The sequence below is a fragment of the Podarcis gaigeae genome, assembly GCF_964106915.1.
Source record: "Podarcis gaigeae genome assembly, chromosome: 5".
Taxonomy (NCBI): domain Eukaryota; kingdom Metazoa; phylum Chordata; class Lepidosauria; order Squamata; family Lacertidae; genus Podarcis; species Podarcis gaigeae.
The window spans coordinates 64,839,102-64,865,031 of record NC_139681.1 but is presented as its reverse complement, the minus strand read 5'-3'; the positions used below and the strand labels follow the sequence as shown (position 1 = coordinate 64,865,031).

The 25,930-nt window shown below is 39.9% G+C and overlaps 1 protein-coding gene across 6 annotated transcripts; it reads left to right on the top strand.

Moving 5' to 3' along the window:
* CEP63 (centrosomal protein 63) lies at positions 1–25,729 on the top strand. 6 transcript variants are annotated; one of them, XM_083741837.1, is made up of 15 exons: positions 1–48; positions 2,442–2,498; positions 4,076–4,245; positions 5,932–6,027; positions 9,283–9,408; positions 12,576–12,689; positions 14,872–15,105; positions 15,363–15,508; positions 17,376–17,495; positions 17,937–18,051; positions 18,855–19,052; positions 20,616–20,681; positions 22,644–22,849; positions 23,105–23,387; positions 25,241–25,729. In XM_083741837.1, the coding sequence occupies exons 3-15, from the start codon at positions 4,195–4,197 to the stop codon at positions 25,397–25,399; spliced, it is 1,914 nt and encodes a 637-aa protein (XP_083597963.1). In that variant the 5' UTR covers positions 1–48; positions 2,442–2,498; positions 4,076–4,194; the 3' UTR covers positions 25,400–25,729. The 6 variants fall into 6 exon arrangements, with proteins under 6 accessions (XP_083597963.1, XP_083597961.1, XP_083597959.1 ...); XM_083741835.1 differs by having other exon boundaries at positions 7–48; positions 4,079–4,253; XM_083741833.1 differs by having other exon boundaries at positions 7–48; positions 4,076–4,253.
* The last annotated feature ends 201 nt before the right edge of the window (positions 25,730–25,930 follow it).

Here is a 25,930-nt window from a genome sequence, read left to right as displayed (position 1 = left end):
CGTCTCTCCCTCGCGGCGCTATCCTCGGTTATTACGCGCGCCTGTGAGGTAACTTCGTAACGTGTGCACGCGACCCACGCGCGAAACTGCCTCCTGGCTTCTGCCCTCCGCCGGCTGGGAGCGCGGAGCTCTGGCCCTCGGTGGCGACTTGGGCGTGGAGATTCGTCTCCAAGGTCGGCTCTTAGAAAGCAGCGCCTTATAAAAGCGGCCAGGGGGAAACAACAGCGCCCTTTTACTTCCATGCTGTGAAAAGCTCCCTCTCCTCCTCTTCCTCGAGGGACAGGAGCCACTGTCAGTCGGAGGCGGCAAATTCCAGCTCAGTGTAGCCAGAGGCCATTTGCTGCCAGCTACCCTTTTTTAACAGGGGGAAACGTTGGCGACCTTTTGCCTGCCCTGCTTGCAGCAATTCAGCCCGTGTTTTATAGCTTTTTGCAGCCCAGCTCTGTGTTGCACTTACTTGTTTGGAAGCAAAGCGCCACCGTTCAGTTCACTCCCAAGCAGCTTGTGCTTCTGATTTTACCGATACTTGCTTTAGCAAAGCATTTCTTTGTTGTGCTTAACTCTGGATGTGTTTTTGAATTAACACTCTTTTGTTACCACCCGCCCCTTTCACCTGAGGCCTTTTAACTGCTTGCAGCTGTAAACCTTGCAGTTTAAAAGTTTTTATCGTATTGCACCCACACCAGTTACTTGTCGAAGGCAGTGTATCCCAAACTTGGGTCTCGCGTTACAACTCCCGTGATCCCTAGTTATCGGGACCAGAGGTCAGGGATGATGGGGGTTATAGTCCAAAAACAGCTGGCAAACCCAAGTTTGGGGAAACACTGGTCTAAGGCTTTTTATGCCACCTTTCGCAGAAGTTTTTGGGATAGTCTTGCAATACAACCATGACCATGAAACCAGCAGCTAAAAGCAGCAGGAAAGCTAGGTTTGCTGAAAAGTACAGTACTTTTATTTAATGCACGCATATTAGCCATATAGCAAACATGACCTACATGGGAAAAGGATACTCAACAGCCCATTCTTCAGTATTTATATATTGCACGGGTGTGTTAACCATCTCATTGAAACAAACCTGGATAACATAACATCTGAGGCAACATTTTTCCTTTTTTGTGTTACAATCAGGCTTAATTATTATTGCAATATAAAGCACTACTTAAGAGCTTCAAAAATATAGACTTCAGCATAATACCTAGTATTATGCCCAAATGAACAAAGTCAGACTGAATAAAAAAGAATAGGGAGGGGGGTGACTTTGTAAGGAACAGCAAGATGCTCAAGTTGAGTAGCACAAATCTATGTAGCTCAATAGCTATCTTACATTTGTTTTAAAAAGATGCTGAGTTTCCCAAGCAGTAATATGTTGCTTATATTTCTAAATTTGCTTTTAAACATGTAGCTGTCACTTAGGAAACCTTGGAACAATACACATTTTTGTGAGAAACTTTACAAAACTTATGTTTATAGCAGGGGTGGAGAATAAAGTCTGTCTGGTGGCCCAGATGGGTGGGGGGACTGCACATCTGTCAGTCACCTGGCATAATCATTGCCTGTCAGCCTGATCCTGTTTCCCACCCTTCTCCACACATTAAATTCAAACAATGTGATGTGGAGAAGTATGCCTTGCCTCTCCAGTACAGGTGTTGAACGGTCGCCAGTGTTTACCAGTCTCTAGAAGTGGCTCGACTTTCTTATCTGAGATCTTTGCCTTTCCCTCATGTGTGCTTACAAGTTGACCTTTCCAACTTAAGCTTTCTGGGGGAAAATATTAAATGAGTGAGTTTTATTTTAAAAAATAATGTAAGTATGTTTTTGGTATATTTTTAATTGGGTTTTAGCCCACATTATTAAATCAGCCCGTTGAGGTAGGCATACAGAGGATACACACATCAGAATCTTTCACCCTGGATCTTTTTTTCTCTAAAATGGCTTTCATCACTTGCAATAGTTGCACCAGAAGATAAACCCATTAGTGCCTGGATGGCTAATATTTCGTAGCTCTATGTTTGATGCTCTAAAAGAGAGCAGGGCACAAATACAGCAAAAAAATTGCAAACAACCTTTTTATGTAGAAAGGCCCATATAATTGATACTTTTGGCTTTATATCAATGTATTCTGCAACAATGTTTGTTATCGGAAACAATCCACATACTTTACTAAAGCACTTGCAAAATCCAGATAGCAAGCGAGTCATAACTCTGGTTTGTTATCTTGCAATTTATCTTTCATTTATAAGGTGCTTAAGGTGCTTGATATGTGGCCTACAAATTTATTGAAGTGACAACTATTCCCTGCATACTTAAAGTAAACTGTGTAAATCTTCACCTTTCCTTTTCTCAATTGTCAGACACATCTCTCATTTTGCAGTCACCTAGAGACGGATTGGACATGGTGATGAATTACTGCAGCATAACCTTTATTTTGCTTACTTTTTTAGCTGCCCTAAAGGATGTGATTTCAGGATGGAGGCATTGCTAGAAAGAATACAGGGCAGGTATGTGTATACTAGTACTAGTTACCAATGGCTTTATTCAGATGCATACATTACACAAATGCATAGATTACACTGAACCTGGAAGATGGGTTTGCACATATGCTTCACATGTCAGGCTCTTCACAGTCCCAGATATGATAGTTACTTCCACAGTTATTGCGCTCACAGCTCCTGTTTTGCTAGCATTATGTGAAAGAATTATTCTGTTCCTCAGATGTGCACTATCTCTGGTAGGTATTACCATTTTGACAGAAAAATAGCAGCTACAGCTTCCAGAATGTGCTTATGAAGCTGCTCTTCCTGAAATCCTCTAGAACAGGGGTGCCCAACCAGTCACCCGCGATCGACAGGTTGACCCCCAGGTGATCGTGGTTACTTGCAGGATCCTTACCGCTCGGGTTTAGGATCATGTCTCTGCCCCCCTTGGTCTTTCGCTGCATTGCGTTTAGTAACAACTTTGGTCTGCCCCCCCCCCCAACTGGTAGATCACTGCCAGTTTTTCCCCCTGGGAGTAGATTGCATCTCCTGGGAGTTGGACATCCCTGCTCTAGAACATATTTTCCTCTTTGATCTTGTTGTTTTCATTAAAGGGACAGTGTATCTGTGTTTCTTCAGCTTTCTTACACAGAACTTGACACCCTGAGAATCTTGGCTTTTTATTATTGAAGAAGCATATTTTCCTTATGTGTCAGTCATGTCTTTGGAAGGGTCAGAAACTCTGCAAAGATGCAACCCATGTTTTCAGGAGATCAGGCTGTTGTCCAGCAATCCCTGGGCTTGCATGGGCTTGCATATTTGTGTGTGTGTGTCCAATGCTACAGCACCGTGGAGCTTCCTTTCTTGGCCAAGCTGTTATTGGTCTCATTAAGGAAAAAGCAACTTCTTACAGCCTAAAGTAAAATCCCCAATTTTGAGCATCACTGTGGCTTATTCTCTGGTCTCCTGGCACAACAAAGTGAAGTTTTAAAACTACAAAGTTAGTGTCTTTAGACTTTTTGCCTCTATAGAAAAGCTGCCAAGTTGCAAAAATATTTGGACATTCTTGGGAAAATTTAAAACTCCACTTAACACTTCCTTGTTGTTGTGCTTAGGATTCCACATAACACTTCCTTGTTGTGCTTAGGATTTGGGGTCGACCACAAAGTTACGTGGTCCAAGCCTGATAAATTCAAATTAGCTGAAGCCCTTCTGGTCACTTTCATTTTTTAAAAATAATATGACCCCTGATGTTATGCAGGCTTCCCAGCTTTTATCCCTGTGATTGTATTGTGGGCAATCATTGTATGCTCAGGTTACATTGCATTGCCCCGTTACATGCTCTCTGTTAGTGCTTTTGGCTGGAGGAACCCATCCCTTAGCATGGCAATAAAAGGATCCAGGAGAAGAGATGTCTTTGGAAGTATTACCATTGCCTGATTATTATGGTGTGTACGAGGGAGTGAGAGAAGCAAGGAAAGCTTTGCTTACCTGGTATCTCTCTCCTGTATTTGCTCCATGATTAAAGCAACCGTGCATGGTTTACCATGGAAAAACAGCGTACAAATAAGGGATGAGGATAATTTATTTATTTTTAATAGAAGTTTCCAGACTTCATGTGAAGCAGAACTACAGGAGCTGATGAAGCAGATAGACATAATGGTGGCTCATAAGAAAGCTGAATGGGAAACTCAAACCCGGGCACTACAATCCTGCTTGGATGTGCGAGAGCAGGAACTGTCCTCTCTCAGGAATGCATTGGATGAGAAATGTAAAGAGGTACTTTTATAGCTTTGGTGTGATGTGTACTTGTTTATGCTTTCCTTTCTGAAATTTCACTGTAGGTTGTTTCACTGCATAAAGTTGTACCCCCTCTCATCTTTCCTATATCCTTTTATCAGTTTATGAATGCTGAATCAAAAATCCTGAAAGACTAGCATTACAACTTCAGCATAAAAAAGGAGTAAAATATTCCAATTCTAAAAAAAATCTGGAGTAAATAAAATGTATTCACCTGGCTCCAAAGGTGACGTTGGGCTTGGCATCAGTAAAGCCTCATTGAGGGAGAGAATTCCATAATGGCATCATCAGCCCAGGAAAGGCTATATCCATGGCCACTACCTATCTCACTTGTGGGCTGGGGCAGGCGTGGGGAGACCTCACAGCAAGATCTGTGAGCTTAATGCTGAGGGACATTCATGTTGAAGAAGATAATCCTTCAGGCACTCTGGTCCCAAGGTGTTTTGGGCTTTAAAAACTTTATATTGTGCTCAGAAACAGACTGATAGCCAGTGTTTTTCCAGAACTAATGATTAGCCTCAGTCAATATCTTTTCCACATAATTTTGTATGAACTAACATTTATTCAGCCTTCAACGACAATCTTAAGTACAACTCATTACACAAGTCTAAAAGAGGCTACCAGAGTGTGAATAACTATAGCCACATTATATGCACATGAAGCCCCGTATAGCACAGTGTAATAACACAAATGTGAGGCAGAGCAATATTTTACTGCATCACTTTCTTGAATGAAACTACTGAAGAACAGTAACCCAAATTCCCATTTGGGACAACTGAACCTGAAGGATACCACGCTTGATGTATCTAAAGCTGCTGAATATTCCAGGAGAGTTGGAAGGTTTGCCTTGTCCTTCTCCCAGGATAGGATCCAAGCCTTCTTATTTTGTTTAACATAATATATTATATTCCTGATATTGGTTTAAATTTTACTTTCCTTTTTAGACTGTCACATGGCATCTTGGGTTTATTCTGCAGTCGTTTCACTGTTACTGTGTATAGCTGCCACGGACAGTGTGCATTCTTTTTCCAGTTCCTCATTGTGGCAGGCTATTAATCTCACTTCTGAATAGGCTAATTATAGGCTTATTAAAATGTAATGAAAGCCTCCCTTTGGGAGCACAAACAATTTCTAGGAGCAGCACAAGCTTGTTCTGACACTATTTCCAAACCTCACACTTTGTCTATCTTGGCTCAAGAGAGAAAGTATAACCTGTGCTCCATTTTCCAATCAATGTTAATGTGGACAGATGTGCTACCTCCTCAGTTTTGTAGATTGTTGCTGCTTTGGGAGGGAAACTGAGTCGTTTTTTTCCTGCTTTGCAGGTGTTCTTGCTCCTCTCTCCACCTTGGGAATTTAGAACATGCCAGGGGCAAAAGAGACACTTGTTCTATCCCATTTCACTGATCAGCCAAATCAGTGGTCTTCTGTTTTCTTTGTTACACTTGGGTAGACTCAACCACTGATTTGTGGTGGAGAGATCATTGTATCAAAATTTGAGGAAAATAACGTGTAGAGAACCCTTCCTTAATTGTGCTGTACAGGATGATTTTCACAGTTTCTTCACTTTAGTGACTTTTCCCATTGTCCCATAAAAGCTGGAAAATAAAAGGAGAGGGTTTCTGCTGTTGGTCAAATGACATTTGGTGTCTTTCAGATTGAAAGGCTGTTTCAGCGACTAGAAGGGATGGAACAACTGAATCGTGATATGACTATGGAATATGAACAGCAGTTACGAAAAGTCCAGGAAGAGGTGAGCCTCCTCAAGTCCAGCTTTTATTTTATATTTTAGGTTACTATATGATATTGCCATGTCTATAATCTTGTCATCTCATATATATATATATATATATACATATATATATATATATATATATATAATATTTATATAAATATGATGCAGTTCACATGAAAGTGCAAAAACAAGAACCTGAATCATGCATATGTCAATTCTTCCTAAAACCTTTTAACATCCCCTTTTTAACTTGTGGAATTTGCAGTGATTGCTGTTTTGCCTATTTAATGGATGCAAACATTCAGCAGTTATGTTATTGCAATGGACATAAAAAGTGCAGTTTATTTTCTACATAATCACTGTGGGTTTTAACATGGATGTCAACATAAAAAAGATTTTGCTTCACGAAATGTTTGCAGTCTTTCCCTCTATGGCGTACTTTTATTTCCAGGAATTTAGAGAAAGTTTAATTTAAAGTAAGTACTTGATTGTTTTTAGTTCAACGTACATCAAGAGTTGGGGAACCTGGAGCTCTCTAGCTGTTGCTGGAGTCCAAATCCCATCATCCTTGACCATTGGCAATGCTGATGGGAATTGGAATAACATCTGGAGGGTCACTGTTTCCCTATCCACATCATATGTGTACCTTGATTTGTTCCTTGTTTTACTCCATTGGGAGATCTCAAATAGCTTTACTTCTGCTCAACTATCTATAGAACACTCATTAAGCCCAGCATTTTCAAATATTCAGTTCATTTATATCATGTAGACTTTTCACTTATATATATATATATATATATAATATCATACCCTTCCATTCCTTTTCATAATCTGTATTAGCCCTTTGGTTAGCTGACCCTTAAGAAAAACTACCTTATTAAATATCTTCAAGAGCTGAGTTTAATAATCTGTGTTAATTAACTCCAAAGCCTAGGCTCATTTGGGCATCTTTTCTAGCTAATAGATAAAAACATTTTGCCTCCTAAGCTCCACTTCTTTTTGCTGGTGGTAGTACAGTGGGCGCTCGGGTTGTGAACGTGATCCATGTGGGAGGCACGTTTGCAACCCGCAGCGCTGAGTCTGCGCACATGCAGGTTGCGATTCGGCATTTCTGCACATGCGCAAAGCGTGATTTAGCGCATGTGTGAGCGCCGAAACTCAGAACTAACCCGTCCGGTACTTCCGGGTTTGGCAAGGTGCGCAACTCAAAAACACACAACCTGAAGCGCCTGTAACCCCCGAGGTATGACTGTATATCATTCTCATGGCTGTTGAGCTGCCTTTGCAAAGTCAGTTGGTAGCTTCAATATGGTTGGGTGGGTTGGGGGCAGCTCAGCTCAGGGTATTAAGTTCGAATCTTGCTTTCCCTGTGCTAATGGTTCCTTCAAATCACAGTTGTGTGGGGTGGACTGCTTATATTACAGCAGCTTCTCTGTGTATTATTCTCATGGGGAATTTGTGTCTGTTTTCTTCCTGGGGCCATGTCCTATATGTTTCCTTGCTGTGTTCAGTGACGTTTACTTCAAGTAAGTGTGTATATGGTTGCAGCCCAAATCTGATTTTAGAAAAATATTCTGTAAGAAAATAAGGAACAAAGGGCTTGCTGTACTGCAGCTATTTCACTATAAGGAGTTGGGTGCTGTGACAGCTTTTCATGTTTGGCCTTCGCTTTTGTCCTCCTTTCTTCTTGCTTGTCAGCTGCTTGAAGTTAAATGCCATATGAGACTTGTAATGCATTAACCTTTTTCTCTGGAGAGTTGGTTCAAGTGCGGCCTACTGTAGGCCATAAATAAAATTAATTTTGTGCTGTTGCTTTAGCAATCTGAAGACATCTGTCTACATTTTTAGAAGTCTTTTCATTCCAGCATGAGTAATGGTGCTTGTTTAGGAGATTCCCCCATGGGGATAGTAAGGATTCTGCCAAGCAAGATTGAGGTGCAGTGGCAGGTATTTGCAAAGGTTGGAAGCTGGACTGGCAGCAGTATGGGGGCAGTCAGGAAGGCTGAAGAGTGTTAGCAATTCAGTAAGTATAGCAGAAGGCAGCACTAGAGTGTGTAGTGTCACAATTTTTACTCTTAAGTGGTGCCCCCTTCTAAGAGTAGTGGTACTGCTATCTGGAATATCCACATTTGAATTATAAAATTACTGTAATTTTAAGCACTTGGTCCACAACTAAAAATGCCCCTCTCAATACATGCAGCATTACTAAGAGACCAACTTGACTGACTCTTAGTGCAGATCCAACTCATCAAACCTGAGCATCCACATCTGCCGCCTGCCACGAACCACTGTTGGCATTATTGGCAGCACCAGCAGCAGATATGCTCTGTGCTTATAATAATAATTTATTATTTTGCTAATTATGCTGTTCTAAATGTGCACCTTGTATTTGACTTCCTTTAATAATGTTTTCTTTTAATGTTTAAGATAATGTTGTTAACCTTGCGGCGTTAAATATACATTCTGTAGTTTACCTCCTTCGTAATGCTTTATTTTGAAATCTTTAAGACAATATTTTAGTTTCCTGTTACTTATGTTGCTTTGAGTTTATACATTATATTTGACTTTCTTCAGTAATGTTTTATTCTGGATTGTTTGATTTGGTGTTTTAATGTCAGTTGTAAACTGCTTTGAGATTTTTTCCTAAAAAATATAAATAGGTATGGAAATGATAATAATAGTAGTAGTAGTAGTAGTTTAATCTTTCCTGCAAACTATCTGTTCTCTTTACAGCATTTCCAGAGTTGCCTTAAATCAAGATTCCTATTTTGCCTTAAATCAAGGCAATTTTGCCTTAAATCAAGATTGCCTTAAATCAAGATTCCTATTTTTAAATGTATACTTTTTCTGAATAAGTATGCATGCCATGGATGCTATAACAGTTAAAACACGGATAGCTCATAGTTCCCTGCCAGTTCCCTCCCTGCTTCTTTACACTTGCTTCATCGTATTTTCTGATCTATCATAACCTCAATCTACTTTCTGTTCTCTCTTTCCCCCCTTCTTTATTTTCTGCTTTGCGGTCTTTTATTATTTTGTGAGTTGTCGGTTTGGAGGGAGTTAGAATAGGGATTTAATGGGAATATTTACTTTCGTGGGTTGTATTATTTTTATCCTTCCTCCATTTGTTGTAATAGTGAAGTGTCCAAATAAAAAATAGAAAATCCATAATAAAAATGTATCCTACAAAGTTGCAATATTGCTTCAGAAAACCTGTGTTCCTCTACTTCAGCACCAATCACAATGCTGTGAATTGCCTTCCTTTTCATACAGCTAGCTAGGCTGAAGAGAAGCTATGAGAAACTGCTGAAGAAACAACTGAAAGAAGCAAGGAAATTACCCTCCAGGAGCCAAGAGGAGGACCAATCTGAAATAAGCATCCTGACTAAGAAGTTAGAGGTAAGTGGATAAAATGCAGTCCTGGTCCTGATTTCATAAATTCAGAGCTATGGAATTCAGTGGGGCTTACTTCTGAGTAGCTATGAATTGGCCTTTAGTTTCTTTTCTCTAGTGCTTTCTGAGCAAATATGTTTTCAGCTGTTTTTTATATACATTTGCATGGTCTCTTTGGAATCTGATGTACAAGCACTGGCGAGTACAATATTCATCAGATTTCTGAGAATGTGTGGAAGAATAAGTGTTTTATTTTTGTTTAGTATGCTTTCCTCATCTGTGGTTAAAGAGCACAACTGTACATTATACAGAAGCAAGAAACCAGCCTGAACCATGACAGGTTTGATAAAAATCAGTGGTTTCCTTTGAATATATTATTTTTAAACTGATAATTTAAACATTGAATTTGGATTTATTTTAAAGTAAAAATCTGATTTAAAACAAAGCTGAAGACCCTTGGACTCAAGGAATTTGTTCCATGATTCTTTGGATTCTAGCTTTAGACTTGAAGCAAGCTATTTGCTTAGCGTCTTGGAATATGTACAGGGAGCTTCAAAAGTATGTGGATTAATTTTTCAATTATTCTCTTGCCCCTATAGAAATTTTAAAAAATGCAATTGGACTGCATAACCAAATGCATTTGATTATACACAGGTATATTTAATTGCAAATTAAATATTTAAGGTATTAAATTAGATACTTAATTATTTAAGGAAGTGGGTCCCAATTAGCTAAGTACTGCAGACCTGTTTTGCAAAAGCCAAGTCATGGGCCCCCTACTTTTGAAAATTTCGATATCTCTATGGTAGTTTTTGTTATGTGAATGGTCCAATGGACCCCCTGGGTGGGTCTGTGAACCCCCAATTGCGAACCACTGATTTAAGGTATATTTAATTGTTTGAAAAGAAATATGGCCTAATTGTTCAATCAGTTAGTCACACTTTGGGTAGTGTATGTTGTGCCCCCTGATTAGCTATGCAGACCAGGACAGTGTGGAGCATCTTGGCTGGTCTCAGGCACTCTAACCTCCCTTTCTTGATTTGGACCTGAAAGGCCACAGAAAAGTGTGAGTGCATGGAGGGCAAGGTGTAAGGAAGTACAATTTGTAACATTGCACAGCATCATTGCTGATCACATGGCAATGCATGGGGCAATGTCTGCTGGCAAGGCGGCTTCAGATTTCTCAGTTTGGTGGATCTTGAGCCAACATGAGAGAGTCTTAATACTGATCTTAAGCCAGCAGGTTCTTTGATCAATGAATATGTAATAAGTTGCAAAAATATTTAGAAACATTGTTTTATTTGCTAGCTTATTACTGTAATATTTAGCAGAGGTGTGTTTGTGTGAGTATATGAGAGAAACAGGCACCTTATGTTGCATTTTATCCTTTGTCTTGGAACCGAACTATGCATATTTCCAGTATGTACAGGAATGTATCAATATAGTTCTATTGTTGGGGTTCAAGAAATTTTGCAGGGGGTCTTTGTAATTTGCATCCATGACACATACTGGTACATAATGCTTGTGCATTCAATCTCTGTGTGTCTACCCCCCCTCTCTAATGGGCATGTGCTTTTTTCAGATAGCCAGATTCCAGAACTAAACCCATGCTACTGTGAGTTGAGCAGTGATGGAGTCGGAATGCTTCCTATGTCCACCACTAGATACAGCCTTGAGAATATAAATGCTGCTTAGGGAGTTAATTATTTTAATTTAAAAATATTGGCACAGTTACAGATGTATACCATTGCCTTTATACATATGAAATCTCTGATGTTCTGCATGAAAAGAGTGTGTGAGGATGAACCCTGAGGGCAATTAGGTAATCTCTGGTAATGGACAAGGAAAGTGCTTTTCCTGTTGTGGTTTTGAATGTGCAGAAATTAAATATACTTATGAAATCACAGAAAAATTGAGATTTCATCTGAGCTTGTACCATGGGATTTATTGCTTAATGAGAGAATTGCAATTTCTTTCAGAGTAAGTTTGTCCATCCCTACTAATTACGTCAAAAGCAGTATTTAATGTACTCATGCTACACAGCCACATCCCACAGAGTGCTTACACAAGAACAAATAAATCATTCAGGGGATGTGTAGCATTTTTCTAGATAAAATATATTTTACCTGGAACATTTCGAAAATGTTATATATTTGCAGTAGCATAATAACTCGGAGGACTGTGTGTGACACAGGATATGATAAAATTAGTTTTTTTTTTAATGTTCATTATTTAGAAACCCCTTGAGAGATAATGATGTGTTCTGATAAACTTAGTTGAATGTGTAATGACAGATCATTCAAAGACCTGGGGATGCCTTCTTCCTGCTGTTGGCTGGAAGCATTTTGTAGGGTCTTGCTGTCACGATAAATTCAGTATTGTTTTTGAGATGTTGTATCTTTTTTCTGGACCTATCATTATTGCCACAGTATACTCCATGCTTACAACCTATATGGTCTCTGTGGCAGACACTTTGAAAAACAAAACTCTTAAGAACTCTCAGATTTATAAAGGCATTTGTCCAACATCTATACAAGCAATAACTGGCATAAAAATATAATGGACTGGAAACCAAAATAAAACATTCTTCTTATGAATGGTTGTATTAGATTACAGTAAGACCCCAACGTACACGGGGGTTACATTCTGGAGATCGTGTCTAAAGCCAAAATTGTATATACAGTGGTACCTCTGGTTATGAACTTAATTTGTTCCGCAGGTCCGTTCTTAAGCTGAAACCGTTCTTATCCTGAGGTGCACTTTCGCTAATGGGGTGTCCCGCTGTGTGTGTGCCTCTGGCGCGCGATTTCAGTTTGCATCCTGGGGCAAAGTTCACAACCAGGAGCTGCTACTTCCAAATTAGTGGAGTTCGTAACCAGAAGCATTCGTAACCAGAGGTACCACTGCGCTCAAAACACATTGGGTTCAGTGGCAGGTGGGATTTGCCAAAGTCTCCCCGCCCCCACCAGTTGCCCACCCACTTTTTATTTGTTTGTTTATTGCCAAGCACATAAGCTGAATGTGTGTAAGTTAAATGCATGTACGTTGCAGGCTTACAGTACTTAATGAGGTTCTTGACTTGGATAAGGATAGGGGCCAGATAAAAGATACTGGATTTCGGATAGTGGGTATTTTTCAACCACATCGATAGCGATTCCCAATTGTCTTTACAGGAGTTCCGCCAGAAATCTCTAGATTGGGAGAAGCAGCGCTTGCACTACCAGCAGCACGTGGCATCACTGGAAGCACAGCGGAAGGCTTTTTCTGAGCAGTCTGATCTCATTCAGGTAGAGTTAGCGGATGAGGAGTTTGCCTTGGAAAGGACCTACTGGCAGACTTCAGAGCCTTAGCACAATTCAGGTTACCAGTGAAATGACAGTGAAACTCCTGATGGAATAACCTTGTCCTGTTCAATATGTAGACAAAGCCAGGAAATAATCTGAAAACTGTACAGTGGCTGGAAGGCAATTGCCTATCTTTGCTGTCAAGTGCCAGCTGGAGAAAGGCCATAAAATGATTCTGGTTGGGTAATTGCACAGTGTGAAAGAATTAAAATACGATGTTGTTCAAAACTGTATAGATGCCAGACAACATGCCACCAGGTGTATGCAACCTGTTTAAATAATGATTTTTTAAAATGGTGCATTTCCTATGTGGCAGGGTAACCAAGTTAGTGTTAATGCATAGCTGTGCTGTTTGTGTCTCTTGAAGCAAGCGTGCAGAGTCTCTGCTGTTTCTGAAAAATTAATCTGTTCATTGAGTTCGTGCCGCTGTGGCTTAGTTTAACTGACCAGGTACCAGCTGTGAATAAACTTGGTCTGACACAAAACACTGGAGTTGCTGATAAGAAGCTCTTGCTGGGAGCTTTGCACTTAATGGACTCCACAGTTGCCACTGAGTGGAAGTTCTGCATGGCAGAAGTTGGCAGTGACAGGATTAAGGCTGACACTGATAGTGGCTTTATGAAAGATGCTCACAGATGTGCTTGGACAAAGTGTAAGCCTTTTGAAGACAAATACCTTACTGTAGCTGTGCCTGTGTTTTTGATGGCTTAGTCTATTGAAAGCAGATTTGTTTGGAGCCTTAGCTAGAAGGTCATATCAGTGACAGGACAGCAAAAAAACCCAGGTAGTAGGATTTTGATTCTCAAAGCAGTCAAAGGGCAGTATTTGGTGAAATAGTTGCAGATGCACGCAAGGATTACCACCAGTGCAACAGGACTTCCCACTCTCTCTTGCTACTTGTGCCATTCCCACATCTGTTCTTGAGGATTGAGGGAACTTCTAGAACAGATCTAGGGAATGCAGGCAGGAGGAGAGGGGAGAACATTCCATTGGCATAGGGGAAATCCTTGCACTGTCCCTGCACTGACAGAACCCTAGTCTATATTTAATATAACTCAAATAATTCTTAACTGCAGGTATGCAGTAGTCCTGTTGACATTGATTTGGGAATAAGTTGTATTAAAATCCATGTGACATACACTTGAGAGTGAATAGGATTGCCTCCTTGGATGCTTATGATGTGGGTTTTCCAGGGGAAAAATATTTCATTCATTCATAGGCCACCTTTATCTTCCAAGGAGCTCAATAACATGTTAATTGTACAGGTATATGAATATCAGAAAAGTTTTTTTCTGAAAGCCAATAATAGTTGAGAACTGAAATACTTGATGAGAGAAAGTAATTAAAGTTCACTTAGAGTGGTTTATTACATTCATAGAGATTCAGAGCTTTACTTGGAAATTATTTTGATAAGAATGCTTGTAAATATTTTAAGAAGTGAAACTCAATTACATAGACTTCCCTTACATTATTTAGATTTTAAAGTGGAAAAATGAAGGCACTGAAAAGCATTTTGTTAGTTTTAGCATGCTTGAAAAGCTGTGTGCATAAATATTTTTAAGGGACTGTTGCCTAAAAAATAATTACAACTTCCATCTTTTATTTCGCTAGCTTTATATCCATTCCAGTTGATCAATTTGATTTGTATTGTGAAACAATGCATTTCTAAAAGCAGAAAAATACAATACTGGAAACTTTCGCACCCTACATAAGTTGGTTGGATACCTTCAGTTAAAAACAGTGCATGCCTAGGTTGCTTTAAAACTCTCAGTTAGAAAGCTTTCCTATGCAGCGGGGAAGCCATCCTGCATAAAAGGTTTCATGTATGTATATGTCTTAACTTGTATGTATGTCTAACGGGACACATTATGTCTGCAGATCCCAAACATATGTTTGTCTTTATTCCCTTTATCAGTTATAGTGACCATCTAATAAGTGAAAAAGTGATATTTCTTGGGAAACTTTTGTTGCAGTTGGAGAAGTTGGACATGTAAACCTCTTGCTGCTCTTTTCTTCCAGAAGTGGTGTCGTGATCACTGCTACAAGTGGACAAAAATAGAACCTAACCCATTTCATTTATGCCGGGAATGGGGAGCTTAACAGAACAGTGCTCTCTGTGTTACAGGCTCAACTGTCCAGCCGGAAGCAAATGTTTGAGTCTGTGGAGCTGGCGAGCCAATCTGAAATCCATCACTTAACTAGCAAGTTGGAAAGGGCCAATGACACTATCTGTGCCAATGAACTGGAAGTGGAAAGGCTGAATATGAAAGTGGATGATTTAACTTCTAGCAATCAGAAAATTTTGGAGGAACATCAAAGAGTACTAGATGAGCTGAAAGTTTCCCGGAACTCACTGGAGGTCTGTGAGTGAATTGCTTGGAAGCAGGTTAATATACAGCTTGTAATGGTAGTGGGCTGGCAAGTCACTAATTAAATAGGCTTCCTCCCAGCTTTATCCTGAGCCTAATTGAGAAGCAGTGTCTTGACAGGGAAGGGATTGTTCCAAGTTGTTCTCCTCTTTGGGTATATGCACAAGCACAATAGCTTGCTTATTCTAAAATCTTAATCCCATTTGTTGTATCTTTTCATCACTAATTTCCATCTTCTCCTCTGAAGGTTCTGCATGAAGAAAAGATGGAACTTAGGGCCACTCTGCTCTCTCAGGAGGACTTCATTAACAACTTACAGATGCATAAAGAACAATTACAGAAGGAAGTGTCCAAACTAACTGAAACCTTGCAAAACAAAGAAGCTTTTGTAAGGTATGGTTCTTGGCATCAAAACATACCCAAATTATGCCCTTTGCCTGAAACCTAGATATTCCTAGATGTCTAGAAAAAGTCTGTAGCACATTTGTTTTTCCAACCCAACTGAAGATAGATAGTGATTAGTATTCAGCATTTGCTAAAAATGTTATTTAAAAAAAGGAAAAAGAGACAGGATTATATCAGTCCACAGCATGATTTAAGGTGGATTTTCTAAATGTTTCTTGGAGAGAGAAAGAGAAAATAGATTTTATATTTAATTAACTGTTGCCAGTTTGAGAGGCTTTCAGTGAGGCACCAAAACATCCAATGGAAGTTACTATAATCTACCTCTCCCTTTTGAGAACTGCTTCAGTAGGTTAACAAACACACTTGCTAAATTTAATTGTTTGTTTTTGTAATAGTAGAATAATGCCTCTGGTTATTTATTCTCTACACCACCAATCCTACTTCTCTGAATTAAAAATTGCCACTGTAGTAAATTCATGCATTTTGAATTACATTTTGTGAGGGTACACGTTGGCTCCTTTTAGGATTTTGTACTACCGTCCAGTGAAATATGTGAAATTTCAGCCAGACTAAATGCATTTATTGAATGTCTTATTATTTGTTCCTTTTATTTCAAGGATCCACAAATTTTGACGGGCCTTGATAAGCAAGGACACTTGTGTTTGACATAGACCCCATCTCACATTGGGGATGGGGTCTTGTCTCTTGGCAACATACTGAACTTGAGGTAATTGCAGAACATTCAAAGCCTAGCACAAATGTGAGAATTAGCCTTCTCCCCTTCTCAGATGGTATGGAAGAAGGCAAAGGCTTATCCCTGTTGCGTATCCTACTCACTAGGATGGAGTCAGTCACCAGATATTTGTCAGATCATCTCTGGCAAGCAGATATATGGACCTTTGCTTTATTGTGTGACTTTAAAGTGTTTCAATTTCCCCCAAAAAAACCTCTTGTTGGATGTTGGCTTTCATAGGTTGAGCACTTTTCTTGGGCAGAAGTTGTAAGGTGGTTGATAATACTAGAATTGAGTCATACTTCCCATCATCTTTCCTTACCGATTAACACCTGGAACACCATTTTAAACTGTAAGATCCTTGTGACTGATAGTTACGACCTACTGAGAGTCCCTAAATTACTGCTCCAAGCTTTAAAAAGGCAGTAGTAACTAATTGACCTGCTTTTCTTGTAACACTAAGCCCAAACCATTGCTGAAAACAAATGTGTGGTCTCCTGGAAAAGAGTGTGGCTGCTTCATTTGTTCTTGAGTCCTCATGCAAGGTGAACCATGATTTGGGTTAGTGTATTGTCCAACCCAGGTTCTTTATTTGTCTCCTTCAGACAAACCACAAGCTTTAACCAAGGTTTGTTCTTGAATTACAACTTGTGGTTTGTTTTGAGGGGACAAACCATCAACCTTGATTCGGATGACACACTAAGCCAAACCATGGCCTATATCACAGCAGTACCAGTACAAGTGGGGAAGCAAAGTTGCCACAATCTCCCTTCTAGTTTGGTTTGGCTTAGCATTACATGTGAACTGGGCCATAGCTCTGCCTGGCCAGAGCTTAAGGTGAGTAACATGCAAGGGCTGCGCTGTTCCCTTTTTCATTTGCAATGCTGATGGCGAACATGATTACTTCTTCCACGATTATTTCATTGACTGTTAAATGCTTTTAATGCAGAGTTGAGGTACTACTTTCTATTTTAATCATATATTTAGCACTTCAGAAACAAGCATTGCAATATTCATCTGTGTTGTGCGTCTGTTTGCACATCTACTAGAACTGGTGTGTCTGATTTAATTTGGATGTCAGAAGGCTACAATCTTCAGGAACTCACATGTCTTCCTGTACAGGTCACTGGAAGAGTGCCTGCAGAGCAGTGAAGGAACCAATGGAATCTATCGTAGCAGGACGGAGTTGGACAACATACACTTGAAGCTAGATCATCCTGAAATTATTCATCTTGAGGGCAGGTAGATGATCATTGCAGAAATTTCTCCACCTTTACAAATGAGTTTAAATTTAGAAGATAAGTTCATCTTTACTGTAGCAGAGGGCTCTAATGGTGGCTTAGAAATGTCTGAAATTTTAGTAATTTATTTAGGGTTATACGAATAGGACAGCCTTACTTGGAGATGGCTGACTGTAATTAAAGACATTTTTATCTCATACAAAGGTCTAAGAATCACATATGCTTGCTAGGTGACTAAAATTACAACTTCTCATCAACTGTTGAATTGTTGAATGAGCAACAAGCTACCAAGGAAAAGTTTCTGTAACTTGGATGTTGCTCAGTGGGATTTGTGCATCATATAATTGCAAAATGGCTGCCGGTCTCCTTTCTGTAGTGACGTGCTACAATAGTTTACAAAGCCTTTTGTGTTTTGCTGTGCTTGTACCATTTTGGAATATAGTCTGGGTTCTGCAAATTCAAACCATGCCCCGCCGAGTGAATTGCTAACTGAGAAATACCAGGAGCTGCAGCTGACAGAAGAGCACCTCTGCCAGGCCAAGGCTGAGATAAAAAAGGTGAGGGCCTTTTGTGCAAATAAAAGATGTACAGTGATATATAATTTTAAAATAGGTTTGGGCACTGTAGGGATCGATGTTGTTACTGAAAGCCCCATTATACCTAGTAAGCACCCTTGTTTTTAATGGTTGCTTCTGAGTTTTGTCTACGTATTAGATGTCATCTGTGTATTAAGTTAAGAATTTTCTCTGATGTGGCTTGATGTTCATTTTAGGGATTTTTTAGTCCATAGATTGGAACAAACTATGCAACAATCAACTTCTTCAGTTTCTGTGTCTTAAGTCCTTCCCACAATTTTGTTTAATAGCTCAGCCTGGTCCAATGGCTAGGTCAGTGAGTATTTCATATAGAATGGAAAGCAATTTTTTTGTGTTCAGTTGCATTCAGCATTAGTTTTTGAAATGGTGCTTACAATTTTACTATTGGCACCTATCACCTTTTTTATGACAAAAGTGGGTCCTTTACTCTTCTGACCTCTGCATTTTGGTAATTTTTTTTTAAAAAAATGTCTTATTTGCACTTTTGTGTGCAGTAGAAGCTCAGGAACAGTCAGGGGGCATTGTTATAATGTGAATAATTCAGTTTGCCAGTCCACTTGTGGGTAATTTGATAGTTTATCATTAATCCCCTGATTCAATGAAATACAACTGCCCTAAGAATGCAGAAGATCATTGTATACAGGCAGAACTATTACAAGTAGTGAGCAACTGGAGGACGTTGTGTTTCCAGAGAGCTTTGTATGCTGAGATTTCTGATAATCAGTGAAATGTTAACTGCAAATTTCATATATGTTTCTGTCTAGCTGAAGGAGCAGCTATTGCACAAAGAACGTAGTCACAACAGTGAGTTAGAAGGAATGAAGCAGGAGGTTGCTCAGCTAACACGGGAGCTTCACCAGCGCGACATCACAATTGCCTCATCAAATAGTTGTACTTTAAACTTGGAGCAGCAACTAAAAATGGAGATTGAAAAAGCAGAACGGAAGGCAGTGGAGCACAGGGTAAATAGGCTGTTATCCCTCAAAATGTTTTGATGTATAGCAATTAGAGCAGGGGGTTGCCAACCTTTATGGAGCAGTGGGCACATCTTGCATTTTGAAAGAGTGCTGTGGGCACCAGTCACAACATGCCTGCCATGGGAGAGGTGGCATAGCACAAAATTTGTGCAGTCATGGTGAAGCTTTTTCTATAATTGTATTTCCATACTGGAAAAGGCTAAGCCTTTTGTTAAAGGCACAAAAAGTCTGGTTTTCCCCAATGCCAACCCCAACCCTTAGCCTAAAGTGCCCCATTAAACACACATATACCATTGTACTATAAGTTGACTATGCAGTGAATTCTTAATGAGTCCCTGGTTTTTAGCTTCTCTGCAGGTAGGAGACGTGCCTAAGCCTCTTTCATAAAGTTTTCACATTTGCATTTGGCAGAGGAGTAGGGATTATTTAATATTAGAAAAAATAATAATTTCCAGGGCATACCTAATCCCAGATGAACTCACTGCAGGAAAGATGTAGCTTGGTGTGGCGTTTGTACAGAGCCCCCAGTCGTTTCACGGACTATTGACCTGTACACCACAACTTTATTCTTCCGCTGCCACCAATTTTGTGGAAAAAACCCAGGGTTCCCCGGTGAAGTATTGAGTCTCAGGTAGAGTTAACAATGATGATTAAAGTTTATTTCAAACAAGTTTTAAAATATATTTGAAAAGCTGCCAGTCTATTCCCTCACAGCCATGTCCCTGTCTCTAACTCACTCTGACTCCTCTATCTCCCCCTCCCAAAGAACCAACCGAACTAACTGTCAAAACCTCTGGGCTGAGCCTCAAAATCAGGTAGGCTCTGCCCCCAGGCTTTCTTATTGGTAAACCTATTAACCCTCTCTCTTCCCCAGTACAAACATATCCCCAAAGAATGGGCAAATGCCACACTTGGTTTCTAGGGAAAAATAAAAGGCAAACTATGGAAAGTCTGAGGTCTCAAAAATAACACAGAAGCAGAGAGGCCACTAAAGGAGATGGGGAACATCTGCTCTTTGGGACCCCAGGGATATCTGTTGCCTGGTGTCCAAACAACTCATTTATGAACTACAGCTCTCATGTATTCATTGGCAAAAACCACTACCAGCTGGGAGTAGCCAGGCTGGCAATTTCACAGAAATTGCATAGAAAGCTGCCTGTACATTTTGATTTATAACTTTCTAGGATGGCTAGAAACATATTTTTAAAAAACGAAATTTCAGAGTCTTGGGGCCCTGCCTGTCGGTTACTGATGAAGAAGGCTTTTTGCAGGAATGATGGCACTCATGGGTGCCTGGTTGGTGAGCCCTGCATTAGAGGAAACCATATGTTGTAGGATGACACTTCTTTGGTTGCATGTATGTTCCAGACCCTTTAGCTGTATTGGCACCACATTTTCAGAGTTAGCTATGAGGGCAAGAAACTTGCTAAGATTAAGGTTGCAATTCTCAGATTTGCACAAGTTTATGGGCTATATGATTCCTCCATGTGAAATATACTAACAGGGAAAAATGGTAACTTCTCCCCATCCCCCACCCTGTCACTTCAGGCTGTTTTGTCGCAGTTGGAATCTCTTAAGCAAGACAATCACCAGCTCTCAGAAATTCTTCAGAAGGTAAGCGTCTGGTGTGATGGGATTTGCTGTTTGAAGTGTTGTGCACTTGTAGTCTCTCTAGAAAACACTTGGCTTTTGAGTGTGTTGCGCAGGCAAGTGCATCTTTCATATATTTATACAAAGCTTTGAAAGGTGATTTGATATTTTTATACTGAAGCTTGCAGGTTAAGTCACAGTGGGGTTTAAGTGAAATTGGTGAGATTTACTTCTGACTAAACATCCTAAGCGTTAGGACAGAAAGATGGACAGATTGAACTATGTATATTTTATTGGCCCACTAGGTGTCAGTGCAATGTTAGTGAAGGAGAGTATAAAATGAAACATTGCAATAAAAGTTGGCATTCAAAGCCTGCTCACACAATGTTTTGATTGAACCCCTACACATAGTTATAGTAATTTGAAGCCTATCCACATTGTCACAGAAAAATTGTGCTGTCTCTTCTCAGTAATAAGAACACTGTTGCAGATGATTTCCCTTGATGAATGTTGCTGAACTGGTGGAACTTGTTTTCTGCACATGGCTGCAGCAGACAGAATTGTCTCATATTGGTAATTAAAGTGGGCATATCAGAGGGTGGTTCTTCTTGTGCCCCTCTCCACCCCACCCCATAATTTAAGCTCTCTGGAGAGAACAAGCATTTGAGAACAAAACATTGAAAATTGAATACTAGTGAAGATTTGTCTAGGGCATTTAATTTTAGTAGGTATTAAGAAGAATACAATTTGGCTTGTGTTTATAATCAAGTGAGATAATTTGGTTGTTCAGACATTGCACGAACACACACACACACACACACACACAGTCTCTTCTGTACCTTGTGAGGCAACGTGTGAGCCTTGGGCTTCCTTCCATCTCTTTTTCCACTTCTGTCATTATGGGGAGAAGTGAACCAAATTGATCCTGTGTTAGTGTGAACATGGGATCTCCCTAGACTTTGGAAAATCTCCTTGTTCATGTGTTCATTTTTAGAACAGATAGGGTGAACAGGGCAGCAGATCATGAGTCCAATAGCCCTCCACATAGAGGGGTGGGAGTTATGTCCCTACAGCCTCCATGGGGGGGGTTTCTGAGTTTGATTTTGTTCTTCAGTTTACAAATGTATTCATATTTTGAAATGAAATTAATCTAGATCACATGTTATAAAATGTGTTTCAATGTTTTGATGTGACGAGAAACAAATGGTACAGGTTTGATAATGTTCTGCGTCTCCACTTGAAAATACAGAAGGAAATTTCACTTGAAAATCTTGAAGGACTTCTCAGCATTTGCAGATATTTCACAGCTCTTGCAAGCTGATTATAATAGGGAAGTGAAGGAGATGGGGTAGAGGCTGACTGAGTTAAATAATCTTACTAAGGGAAATTACTGAGCTAAAAACTTTATATTTTAAAAATGGATATGTTTGCTCAGTGTTGCTCAGCTGACGTCAGTTATGCTCTGATCTGTGTGTGCATGCGTGGTTGGATTTCTTGGTAATAGGATCTTGGACTCGTGACTCTAGAGGGGTCAGGCCCAGCTGGTTATTTAAGCTTTTCTCTACAGTTGGCAAATACACTAATCACACAGCGGTTTCAAATGAATGGAGTGTCAGGAGATTTTTTGTATATCCAGGTACAAGCAGGCAGTCCCTTTGGCTTTGGTGTTAGTGGTGAGCTATGCAGCTGGAACACATTTAATGTGACTGACGTTTAAGTGAGCACAAATTGGTCTTGAAGTTCACACCCAATTGAGATGAATGAGGGAAGCTTGTACCTACGTAGGTTTGATTAGTTCGGTCTTTCTAGATGTAGACTCATTCAGACAGCTGGTGATTGATTTACACTCTGAAGGGATTTTTTTCCTAGTAGAAGACTTGGAAAATTTACTTCTTAAATTTGCAATACAAAATCAAACTTTCTAGGGAAAGCTGGGCTGGTGAACAAACACAGCAGCACTGACTAAAGCATTTCTGTCACCTTAAGGGAAAAAGTCCCCCCCTGGCAGAATTCCAGGAAAGTTATACCAAAGCCCTAAATAAGGTGGAGTCTGAAAACCAGCGATTATTGAAAGAACTAGCAGAAACTAAAGCCAGCCTGGAAGCCTCATCCCGCAGGTCTCAGGGCAGATATGAGAATATCATGCAGCAGATGCAGCAGCAGATGACTGAGATAAAGAATGTGGAAAGCAGGTAAGAGCTGTGTGTTCAACAAGTTTTTCTCTTGTTCTGATGAATTGTTTACAATGGCTGAAATCCTAGTATAGCTTGACGACTATGGAGTTCTGCAGAAAATCATTCTGCTGCTACACCTTGAGGTCTCTGTGCACTGCATGTGTTTTCCACCTGGAATTGAAAAAAGTTAGTTTGTTCCTAAGCGTTCTTGCATAATAGTTGCAGCTGAGAAGAGCTGTATTGAGTGAACTTTTTTTAAAAATCCATGTTTAGGAGACTGCAAGAGCTGCAGTGTAAGCATGAAGAAGAAATGAGAGAACTTCAGGTTAAATTTGACAAGACTGTTCAGCACTATGAAGAAGAAATTCAAAAAGTGCAGCATTTGTCAACCAGAAGAGTTTTTAGTACAGGTGATGGACTGTCACCCCAGATCAGCAGGAGCAACTCTGTTGAATCCTTGTCCTGTGATCCCCTTCTGAGATCAGATTCCTTGCCACATGGAAACAGTGAATTTACTTATATGTTAGGCAAGAATGAGAAAGACCTTCTATCTTTGGTAAGCATGAAACAAAATGTCACACCAAGTTATATGCAGAATCTGCGAGGGTTGAGTGTGATGCCTAATGTAAAACCACTACCACAAATGTTTGATGTGTGTGTTACTCAGACTAGACAAATCTTATTTGAAAATGTCTTCCAAATGCCATAAAACCTCTGTTCAAATGAAGACTGCAAGGATTCTGTTAGTAGGACACCAGGTGGCAGCAGCTTGTTGACAAGAGGCATAGAAAGGGGTGTCCCAAGTTCAATTGAATTGTTCCTTGTCTCCGTGCAGACCAAAGCGGATTCCACTGCCCCCTTCAGTTGACTTGCTGCTTATCAAAACCTGGGCTTAAGATTGGATGAAAACATGGGTGAACAGGGAGGGCTTATTCATAGGTCCTACTTCTCCATCATTTCTTCCCAATTCCCTGTGCTTTCTTTGCTAGTGGTTTGCATGCACGCACATGGCATGGTGAGATTGGCCAACGCTGCGCTAGCAGTGAGTTCGTTGCTGGCATGCTGCAATCCCTTCTATGGATAAGCAGCTCTTTATCATGCCTACCTCTCTCCTAGGAAAGCTGTAAACAACATTCACACCAATACATTCAAAGTACTGCAAATCCACAGTCACAGCTTCCCCTAAAGAATTCTGGGAGCTATGGTTCCTTTACAGGTTTTCAGAGTGGTTTAACAATCAACCCCCTTTCACAGGGACCTCTGAAAATTGTAGGTCTGTGAAGGGACTAGAGGTTTCCTAACAACTCTCACTACCCTTAACAAACTACATCTCCCAGAATTATGGGGGACGTCATGTCTGTTTATAATGTCTTGAATGTGTGCTGTGATTGTGGCCTTAGACATTATAATGGTAGCTCTTGCAATGGAGAACCATGTGGAAGTGGACACACTGAAGTGGGTGGAATAGGATTTGGTGCCTGCAATGTCTAGTACTAAGAAAACTGAAACATTAATATTAAGTTGTTCCTATAATATGAAACATTAATATTAAGTTGTTCCTATAATATGAGCTATTGATACACTCATGTGCAATGTCGGTCTTTAGTACAGTAGCTCCAGAAAAGGCAGCGTATGTCCTCTTACACTTATGCAGTTTCTATTGGTTGTGCATTTAGGGTTTAACTCAACTAAGGACTTCTGCTTGTGTAACAAGGCTTCCCCACCCGCAATGACTTCAGAATTGCCTTGAGGGCACATGGGAGAAACCCCAGAACATGCAGAGGGAGGAGGGGTGGGGTTCATTCTGTCTGACAAGCTGAAATACTTGTGCAGACAGAACGATTAGAAGTGTGTGACATTGAATTCCACCCTATAATTTTATTTTCTAAAGATGTGACTCCGTGACCATAGCTTGCTGAGGTATATTGAGAATCTTGAGGGGAGCATGAAAGGCTTACAGTTCTAACCTTGTTTAATCAGAAGTCAGCCCCATTTCTGTGACTTCAAATCCTAAAAATATTTCAATTAACTTCAGTGTTTTAAAGGCAAATAATAATTACTAGAGATTTCAGTCATGATTTCTAATGTACAACTTCATCACACCCAATCTAAGCTCAATAGATGAAAGCTTAGGGTGTGTGTGTGCTTAAAAGCAAACTATATTGAAATAAATGAGATTTAATCTCCAAGTTAACATGTTTGGATGATAGTGTAAGCCAAATACTAGCCATATACTATATAATCCAACATTTTCACATTTTTCAGGGTTAAATATATACCAACAGTGCTGAGATGATGCTTTGCTTAGGGGATTTCTGTCCATAGATGCAGTTAAATAGTAAAATGTAGCAATAGGCCAGAAATAATCTTCTGGTTGAGTCCTGTTCAACATATATGTTTTATTTTTAGAGCCCGTTGCCTACAACAAACATTGGTGCGATTGCTGTCAAGTTCTTGGAGGAGGAAGAAGAAAGATCTCAACATATCTTAGAACGCTTAGATGCACATATTGAGGAGTTGAAAAAGGAGAGTGAAATGACAATACAGCAGTTCAAACACCAAAAGTGACATTGCTTCAAGACCCGAGGATTGGAAAGCTGGCTTAATATAAGATGCATCAAGAAGGGGACCATGGGAGCCTTCAGCAGCTAGAAAGGGGCTCTTCTTCTTTTTCCTGGTTTTAGTGGTGGTGAAACCAAGGAAATGAAGTTTGTAGCAAGGCATTTTGTCTGGGGGCAGTAATTGCACTACTTTCTAGATGCCTTATTTAGTCCTGCTGTGCAAGAGTGTGCAGTGACTTTCAGGAGGGAATGATGTAGTGCTTTTTTTGCAAAAGAAAATAAATCTATTTTATATTTATATATCCATGTGAATAAATAAAATGACAACTAACCCATCTTCTTATATCGTTACAACCCATGTTGCTGACCATTTTGGGAATTAGGTTACTTTTTGCTTCCAATTTTGCTTGATGTTTATTCCATGAAATATGTTATTCAAACAGTTTGAGAAACCAAGAAAAGGAGTTGCGATTTTGCTTCCTTTTTAGTTTTCTTGTAGAGTTGGAGTTTCCTGTACTTTGTGTTGCTATCACTTGCA

Coding starts and splice junctions, on each gene's coding strand:
- CEP63 (XM_083741833.1), top strand. CDS start 2,467: ATGGAGGCATTGCTAGAAAGAATACAGGGCAG. Junction 6,028..9,282: donor TACGAAAAGTCCAGGAAGAG/GTGAGCCTCCTC, acceptor CTTTTCATACAG/CTAGCTAGGCTGAAGAGAAG. Junction 9,409..12,575: donor TCCTGACTAAGAAGTTAGAG/GTAAGTGGATAA, acceptor TTGTCTTTACAG/GAGTTCCGCCAGAAATCTCT.